Genomic DNA, 9,809 nt, shown 5'->3' with positions numbered 1-9,809 from the left:
CCACACGGTATGAACCCAAAACCAAGCACCTCTCCCAATGCAAGAATCATAGATCTAGTTGGCCAAACAAAACCCAAGACTCGGAGAGACTTACAAGGATATCAAATCATGCATAAAAGAAATCATCAAAGACTCAAATATATATATCATAGATAATCTGATCACAAATCCACAAATCATCGGATCTCGACAAACACACCGCCAAAGAGGATTACATCGGATAGATCTTCATGAAAATCATGGAGAACTTTGTATTGAAGATCCAAGAGAGAGAAGAAGCCATCTAGCTACTAACTACGGACCCGTAGGTCTGAAGTGAACTACTCACGAGTCATTGGAGGGGCGATGATGATGATGAAGAAGCCCTCCAACTCCAAAGTCCCCTCCGGCAGGGCACCGGGAAGGGTCTCCAGATGAGATCTCGCGGAAACGGAAGCTTGCGGCGGCGGAAAAGTGTTTTCGTGGATGCCCTGATTTTTTCCGGATTTTTAGGGAATTTATAGGCCAAAGACCTAGGGCAGGGGAGCGCCAGGGGGCACAAGCTTGGCTCCCCCCTGGCCGCAGCAACAGGGCTTGTGGGCCCACTTGCTTGGCCCTCAAGCCTCCCGATCTTCTTCCGTTCTGGAAAAAATCATTTTAGGGATTTTATTCCGTTTGGACTCCGTTCCAAAATCAGATCTGAAAAGAGTCAAAAACACAGAAAAGACAGGAACTGGCACTTGGCATTGAGTTAATAAGTTAGTCCCAAAAAATATATAAAAGGTAAACAAAACATCCAAAGTTGACAAGATAACAGCGTGAAACCATCAAAAATTATAGATACGTTTGAGACATATCAGTAAGCATTGTTCATTATGCTTTGTGTACTAACTCATGGTCTATGTAAGAGTTCTTTGTGTGGTTAGGTCTGTTTCCATGGGTGCGCATCAAAAGCAAGATATCATATAACCCATGGAGAATGACATCAAGTCGTGATTGTCATCAAGGTTGTGGTGTGCAAATTCAAGTGGAGCATCATGAAAAGATCATGTGTGAAGCTTGCCGCCCATTATGTGATAATGGACATATGAAAATGTGCCTAAGAGAGGCTCGCCCATAGTGGATCATGGGGTGCAATCTACCAGTCTTCATCGAGCATGCGAAAGATGGTCCAACTTGAGAAGGTCAAGATCATCATCATCTAGATTAAGTGGACTATGCCCAAGGCAAAGGTTTGACATTTATAGCTGGGAGATCGGGTTATAGGATTGGTTGATGTACTATAAGGGGGGATCCCGAGTTGTTAGCTTGATCGTATCATCCGTAGGGAGGTCCAACCATTGCATATTTGTCATCATCTTTGTTGGTTCTCATTCGGTTTTTCTCTACGTGAGATTTTAGAGTGTGTGTTCGTCTTCTTGTCAATCTCAAGATCATCAAAAACGGAGTTGGTGTGCACCATCTTTGCATTTTTTGGTGTTGGAGATTTTGCTTGTTCGTATTTGTGCAATGTTCTATTCCTTATCCTATTGGCATATATTATCCATTGCTTTTTCTTATATATCCAACAAGTTTGAGTTTGTTGATTTTGGAGTCCATCTGAAAAAGTTATGACAAGTTTAGTGTTCGAGCATCCGTCCATTTTTGTCACGCAGTTTGTTAGTTCTCAGGTGGTAGTACCGCTTAGCTCCACAGTAGTACCGCCTAGGCGGTACTTCTGCATGCTGGTGCCGCTACTACTTTCGCTTATTTCTACCAGTTTTTTAGGAGTATGCAAGCTTCCGTTGGCCATTTCACCTCATGGTAGTTGGATAGAATTTACATGGTAATACTCCTATACACGGTACTTCCGCCCTAGTGTCCCTCCACTACCGTTGGTCCCTCTCTATCCAGAGGCATTTAGTGGTAGTACCACTCAATTTATCCGGTAGTACCGCTCTCATGGAACTATTGTGCTTGTACAGTGCATTACACAATAGCTGACACCGGAACTACTGCTCTCCCAAGAAGTAGTACCGTTGGAGCACGGGTTGTGTACATAACAGTTAGATATTTCCTCCCACTATAAAAGGGGGTCTTCTTCCCCATTGCTCTCAATGGTTATTTGCAAGATTTTACCTTCATTATTGACCTCCAAAAGCTTTGCTTTCTCTCTATTTTTTCCATTGATTCTTGCTAGTTCTTGAGGGAAAAGAGATAGACCAGGTTCTACATTTCCACCAATTCATATCTCTTCTAAGTGAGGGGAACCCTTTGGATCTAGATTTTGGAGTTATTTTGTATTCTCCTTGTTCTTCCTCTATTCCTCCATAGATTTTGTTGCGGTGGTGAGATTTCGGAATGAGGATCTTTACCATTTCGTGTGTTCTTGTCATTGCATTAGTTGCATCGATTTGAGTTCTCCATGGTGAAAGTGAATATTGAGAATTATTACTATTGGGTGTTTGGCCACCCCAAAACTTGTGCCTCTTGGGTGCTTGGACACCCTAGACGGTTGGCGATGTCGCGGAGCTCATTCATTGTGGTGTAAAGCTATGGGTCAGCATCAGGATCTCCAAGTAAGTTGTGAATATTGCCCCGAGCAATTTGTACGGGTTCGGTGACCGTCCCCAAGTGTCTCCAATTGGACGGGCTCAGTGAAAGCCCCAACCCAAAGGGTCACCATTTATAGAGGTTCAATAACTTCCATCAAGGGTCCCTTAGTGGAATCACGACATCTTGCATTATGTGAGGGTGTGAGGATAATACGGTGGTCCTAATGGCATTTTGGGGAGTATTGTGCATTCACACCACTCTAACGGAGATTAGCATCCGCAAGAGTGTGAACTTTGGGATACATCATCATCTTTGTGTGCCTAACTTATCTCTTACGTGAGCCCTTTACTGTGAACTTACTTTGTGATAGCTATAGTTTTTGTTGGGGAATGTTGCATGGCAAACAAAAAATTTCCTACGCACATGCAAGATCTATCCATGGAGATGCATAGATACGAGAGGGAGAGTATATCTACGTACCCTCGTAGAACGTTAATCGGAAGCGTATATAACACGGTTAATGTAGTCATACTCTACATGATCCAATCGCGATCCAAACCGATCTAGCGCCGAACGGACGACACCTCCGCGTTCAGCACACGTGCGGCTCGATGACGTCTCCGCCTCCTCGATCCACCGATCGAGGGTGGAGTAGTAGATGGTATCTCGACCAGCACGACCGCATGATGGAGATGGTGGTGGAGCAATGCCAGCAGGGCTTCGCCAAGCGCCTTGGAAACTATGAACGTGGAAGAACGGGAGAGGGGGGACGCCGCATGGCATGGGGATTGTTGTGTCCAGCACTTGCGCCTCCTCCCCACTATATATAGGGGTGTTGGAGGGCTTGGGGCGCAGCCCTAGCCCCTCCTCCAAGTAGGTGAGGCGGCCAAAGGAGGAGTGCTCTTCAAGCCTTGTGGAGGGCCCTTCCCCTTAGGGTTTCCCTACCCCTAGGCGCATGGGCCTTAGGGGGGCTGGTGCGGCTGACCCAATAACGGGCTTGGACACCCCCCCTATAGACCATGCACGCCCTAGGTTCTGGAGGGGCGCTTCCGGAACCCTTCAGAACCTTCTGGAAGCTTCCCCACAAAATACCGGTAAAACCCGAAAAAAATTCGATAGCCAAAATATGACTTGCCATATATATATTTTTACCTACAGGCCATTCCGGAGCTCCTCGTGACGTCCGATGTCTCATCTGGGACTCTGAACAACATTCAGTCACCAACGTACATATCCCAAAACTACTCTAGCATCACCGAATGTTAAGCGTGCGGACCCTATGAGTTCGAGAATCATGTAGACATGACCGAGACACCTCTCCGGCCAATAACCAATAGCGGAACCTCGATGCCCATATTGGTTCCTACATATTCCACGAATATCTTCATCGGTTGAACCACGATGCCAAGGATTCAATCAATCCTGTATGTAGTTCGCTTTGTCCAGTAGTATGTTACTTGCCCGAGATTTGATCGTCGGTATCTCCATACCTAGTTCAATATCGTTACCGGCAAGTCTCTTTACTCGTTCTGTAGTACAATATCCCATGACTAACTTCTTAGTCACATTGCTTGCAAGTTTCTTGTGATGTTGTATTACTGAGAGGACGTAGAGACACCTCTTCGTCAAATGGAATGACAAATCCCAATCTTGATCCATGCCAACCCAATAGACACCTTCCGAGATACCTGTAGCATACCTTTATGATCACTGAGTTATGAAGTGACGTTTTGATACACACAAGGCATTCCTCCTTTTTCAGGGAGTTCAATGATCTCATGGTCTTAGGAACAGATACTTGACATGAAGAAATCAGTAGCAATAAACAAAGTTATACGATCAAATGCTATGCTTACATTTGGGTCTTGTCCATCACATCATTCTCCTAATGATGTGATCCCGTTATCAAATGACAACTCATGTGTATAGTTAGGAAAGCTTAACCATCTTTGATCAATGAGCTAGTCTAGTAGAGGCTCAATAGGGACATGGTGTTGTTTATATATCCACACATGTATTAAGTTTCCGGTCAATACAATTCTAGCATGGATAATAAACGATTATCATGAACAAGGAAATATGATAATAACCAATTTATTATTGCCTCTAGGGCATATTTCCTATAGTTTTCATGTTATATATGTTTCTACCATATAGTTGTTTATCTTAGTTAGCATAAATTATTAGCGCACTTAGTTGAGTGTAGTATATTTAGGGTTTTTTTCTTGACAAATTAAACGTTAGTTTTATTCCGTATTTGTTCAAGCTTAATCCGTCAATATTTTTAAAGCGCATATTCACCTCCCTGCTCTAGGTGATATCTTATATGGGATACATGTATGCAACTTTTGGTAGAGATTACATGGGCCACCCACCTCAGCTCTTATGCCTTTTCGTTCAAATTTGAATTTATTATACCTTTTAACTGAATTCCAATTTATACTTCGTTTGAATATTCATTTACCTTGCAATGAGGGCTTTGAAATAAGATCAGTCTTCAATACGTTTTGAAAGTTCTAGAAATTCACCAAGCTTGAATTGTTAAAACTTGATAAAAGAAAGGATGAATTCGTTGACTTCCAAATACTAAAACTTAAATCGTAAACCCTAACTCCTAAACCCTAAGCCTAAATACTAAACCACTAACAAAACTTAATATTATAAACCGAGCCGATTCATATGAAACTTGATGAAACTTGATATTACAAATATCAAGTTCAACATCTGAAACTTGGATAAAAAAATAAAAGTTGTTAAAATGTATTCAAAAGTGATCTTGTTTCAAAGCCCTCATTGTGAGAAACACGAATATGCAAACAGATCAGAAATTGGTCTTTTGATTCAAAAGTTATAATAGATTCAGATTTGAAAGTCACAAGATAATAACATGAAGGATGGGGTGGTTGGAGCATGTACTCTGTGAAAAATTGCCCACGTGTGTGGCCGCACCTGCGTGTCCCTCTGAATTTCGTCATCCGACAGGGATAGCTGCAAGGAGAAGAGATTAGGCTACATCTGCTTGAACAAATCGTCGATGATGGTGTACCCAACCTAGGGACTAATCTCGTCGTATTTTTATATGCATGCAATATTTGTGCTCGTGTTTTCCTACATACGCATTGTACTAAGGGCTCGTTGTTAGACAACCAACATCCTCAACTGCACCACCTGGTTCGACGGCAGGAGTCCTATGACAACCAAACATGGAAGAGTCCATGAAGGTAACACAAGAAGAACAAATGACATACATCCTTCTTATATAAAGGCGTTCGACCCAGATGAAGGACATATTCACCATCTACCGAAGCTCTAGACTAGAACATTACTAGATCCGAAATGGGTACTAGGACATATTCACCATCTACCGAAGCTCTAGACTAGAACAGTACTAGATCCGAAATGGGTACTCCGCCCACGTTGTCTGCAACTCTCTTGTCAAGTTAACATCCAACTCACCAAGAGTAGCAATTTACTCATTCGTTGTAACACCATATCGACATAATCTCGTATAAATTGGAGCAGCATTGTTACCCGACTAGTGAGGACGTGAACCTAGGTAAACAGTCCCGTGGAATCGTCTACTAGCAATTTGATGTTGCGCGTGGGAATAGTCTACTAGTAATTTGATGTTGCGCCTATCAAACGAACCTACACGTGACTACCATGTTGTAGTTAGATATTCTGCGGAGCACACTTGACTGTTGTCACCTTATGTTGGGACTTCATCCTATCAGTCGGATCTGCCGTACCATCTTCATCATCTCCATCGACACCATCTTCCTCTTTATCAACTTCGTCATCAGCGACTAAATCAACTCTGACAACTTCATTCGCGATGTCATCTTCAACAACTTCACCTTTCCCAACATTTCGACGACTTCATCAACACACGATCGGAGTACGGGTGGCGGCGTGGTAAGAACAAGAACAATTGGGACTTGATAGAGGACACGGAATTTTTATCCAAAAAACATCTGACAATTCAAATCGCAAGAAAAGACCACCTCTCAAACAAATTGTTAGAAATGACTAGCCGTACCATGGCGACAGATGCACCAGCTGACACGTGACACCTCTCGAAGGAAGGCGGCAGCCTCGACAACCACGGATGCAGGCGGCAGCTTCACTGGCACAGAATTTCCATCTGCCTCGCAACGGAACGGCTCGACGGGTGGGCCCTGCAACCATCCCCTAAGGCCGCAGCCTTCGGAAAAATGGGACATTGCATGCATGTGAGACTTGCTTAGATTTTTTTTTAGTCAATGACCACAACTTACTGATGCACAGGTTCACATTTATCTTCATCTTTTCACATCCCTGTCATGTGAATCTCTTTTCAGGCCGGTCCCAAAACCAAATCATCTCTTATAAATGCATTTTTTTATTCTTCTCTAAAAAAACTAAACAAGCGGTCCCACGTACATGCATGCGTGGCTGCAGACCTACGTCATATCGTTTTGAAGGATGCCGCGGTTCTCTGGCTGGCAATGGAGTAGCAGCAAAGGTAGTTGCTGCCTTAGGCTTGTTCGGTTTCATAGAATTTCAAAGTGTTTGAAAAAATTTAAAAGAGATTAAATCCTCAGTAAGTTAAAATCCACCTCAAACTCCTTCAATCTTCTTCAATCCCCTTGTGATTGGGATTAATCGAACGAGCCCTTAGGGGATGGCGGCAGGGCCCATGTTCGTCGGGTCGTTCCGTTACGATGCACCATTTGGATGGAATTTCTGTGCGACAGTGCTGCAGCCTCCGCTTGCGACGGTAAGTGCCATCTATCGGCGCATCTGTCGTCATGATGCAGCTTGACTTTTTTAACATTTCATTTGTAAAGATGGTCTTTTCTGGTAACACTTTTGCATCGATATACTCCAACAAAACGTAGAAGGGGAAACGTATATTCATCTCGTATTATATATTATTGTATACTACAGACAGACATATGTATACACATCTTGTATTGCATACGTACGACGATCCATAGTGTACAATACGATGTGGATATACGTTTTTCTTTGTACGTTTTGTGGGGTGTAAAGAAGCACACCTCGTCTAGTAATTCGACTCGGCTTCAAAAATCAATAACAGACGTTGTGTGACGCTCGTTTATATACTTCTACGCACGCAGTATTTCTTCATGGTGATTTTAAGAGGGGTAAGTAAACTTCAAGCACCTTGCAGCTCCAACAAAAACGTTTAAAATCCATGGCCAAACAAACCGTAACAAAATCAACAAACTACATGCAAGCAGAGCACTCTGCTCGAAAACCACCACGGCAGCTCTATCGTGCCATCTATCCGAGCGCGCGCCACCGGCGATCACCCCCGGTTCACGACCCGGCAGTCCTCCCTGACCTCGCCGTCCTCGCCGGTGAGCGGGCCCAGGCCGCCCAGCTTGAGCATGGCCGCGCCCAAGTCCTCCCAGAACTTGTCCGGGTTCTCGGCGTAGTACTGCACCAGCGCGTCGCTGTCGCCCCCGTCGCCCAGGTACAGCTGCTGGTCCGTGTGCAGCAGCGCGCGGCCCTGCGTGATCCCCTGGTAGTAGTCCGTGTCCACCGTCGTCGGTGTGTCGTCCAGCGACGCCAGCGCCTCGTCGTCGCCGGCGGGCGGGCACCGCTCGTCGAGCGCCGCCGCGTAGGTCGGGTCCAGGGTGTCCGTCTCGTTGTAGAGGCGGTCGCGGTAGAAGACGCAGCGGGAGTAGCCCAGCGTGTGTGCGCCCGAGAGCACCACCAGGTCCCGGAGCGACAGGCCCTGCGCCTGGAAGTTGGCCAGCAGCTCCGGCTGGTCCATGAACGGGTTCGGGATGCTGTCGTCCGCGTCGTCCAGGCTCGCCGTCGTCGCGTCCCGCCGGCCGAGGAGCACGTCGTACGAGCTTCCCCCGAGCTGCGACACGAGCCAACCATGTCAACATCACCATTCTTGCAGGACCAGATCACATGTTACACGGTAGTACATCCATGCGTCAATTCCTTGGGATAAAAAGGGGCGCTGCAAGTGGTTACAAAGAAGACAGGGAGCGCTGGACTTATCCGAAAGAGATCGTTCTCTTCACGATATGGCGTGGTCGACTAGGTGCGGTTAGGTCGAAGACAATGTTGCTCGTAAAGTTGCTTGAAACATTTCTTTATCTTAAGGTTAGTGCTCGTCGCTACTAGTACTACACTACTCCATTGACGATTTGCATGTAATTAAGCTTGTACTGTTGTACAGAAACAAGAACTGAGCTTACTTACTGCAACGATGGAGTCGCGAGCGGCAACGGCGAGGATGTCGGCGCAGGAGACGACATTCCCCAGGCACGCCGTGTTCACGGCGGTCTTGATGGCGTCGATCACGCCGAACCCTCGCACGGACATGTTGTTGGCCTTGGACGTCTTCTCCCCGACCATGTCCTCGGTGTCGTCCAGCAGGATGGAGCCGTCGCAGCCCTGAAAGCATTCCACGCAAAACGTTGAGCGATCGATGGACATGAATGGAGTAATTGAACGATCAAGCTCAAGCTCACGTACGTTGACGAAGCAGTCGTGGAAGTGCAGCCGGACGAGAGAGGCGCCCATCCGGGGCTCCTTCACGATGGCCGAGCCGACGACAAGCTTGATGGCCGACAGCGCCTGCGGGCACGCCTCGTCGTAGTAGTCCGCCGTGAGCTCCTGCCCCGACGCGCCGACGAAAGCCGCCGCGGCCACGACGGCGAAGCACAGAAGAGGCGCTGCCATGTTCTGACGAATCAGGCTATAGGCAAACTCTTTACAGTTTGTACTACCAGTGATAGCCGATGATCAGATAGATATTCCTCGATCGGATGTGGCTGATTTTGGCGTGTGAAATGATGTAGCTACATAGGATTGGAGCCGTGGGTTTATATAGCATCCCGGTGAGACTGATCAATTAGGACCTGTCACGATGAATCAGCCACCTTACCAAACGGTGCTTGTTTAGTGTTTGGTCGAGCCAATGGGGCTCGTTCAGGGCGCGAGGCTTGTGTACGAAGAGACCAGTTTCTTCTCCGTTTTACCGATGATCACTCATTGACAGACAGGATTGTACTAGTTTTCTAACGATGGAAAGCGCTGCTTTATGCACTTGCCGACTTGCGTGCAGTGCATCTTGTTTACAATTGCATGCCTAAACCGCGAGACTGCGAGATCTTTCTACTTGCGTGCAGTGTCCAATTCTTTACCGATGATCACTCATTGACAGACAGGATTGTACTGATCAAACATCACCCGGTGCTTTAGCCTTTATCCATGGTTGGTACTGTGTCCAATTCTCCGTCGAACGATCCGAGTTGGTTGGGAGT

The 9,809-nt window shown here is 46.1% G+C and overlaps 1 protein-coding gene across 1 annotated transcript; it reads right to left on the bottom strand.

Moving 5' to 3' along the window:
• Window positions 1–7,669: 7,669 nt before the first annotated feature.
• Window positions 7,670–9,520, bottom strand: LOC123429455 (cationic peroxidase 1-like). The gene is made up of 3 exons (XM_045113489.1): window positions 9,019–9,520; window positions 8,743–8,937; window positions 7,670–8,392 (listed from the first exon to the last, which is right to left on the bottom strand). The coding sequence occupies exons 1-3, from the start codon at window positions 9,223–9,225 to the stop codon at window positions 7,829–7,831; spliced, it is 966 nt and encodes a 321-aa protein (XP_044969424.1). The 5' UTR covers window positions 9,226–9,520; the 3' UTR covers window positions 7,670–7,828.
• Between the last annotated feature and the right edge of the window lie 289 nt (window positions 9,521–9,809).

This window comes from Hordeum vulgare, chromosome 2H (genome assembly GCF_904849725.1).
Source record: "Hordeum vulgare subsp. vulgare chromosome 2H, MorexV3_pseudomolecules_assembly, whole genome shotgun sequence".
Taxonomy (NCBI): Eukaryota; Viridiplantae; Streptophyta; class Magnoliopsida; order Poales; family Poaceae; genus Hordeum; species Hordeum vulgare.
Note: the sequence above shows the minus strand (reverse complement) of the source record. Positions and strands in the feature narration are given on the sequence as shown.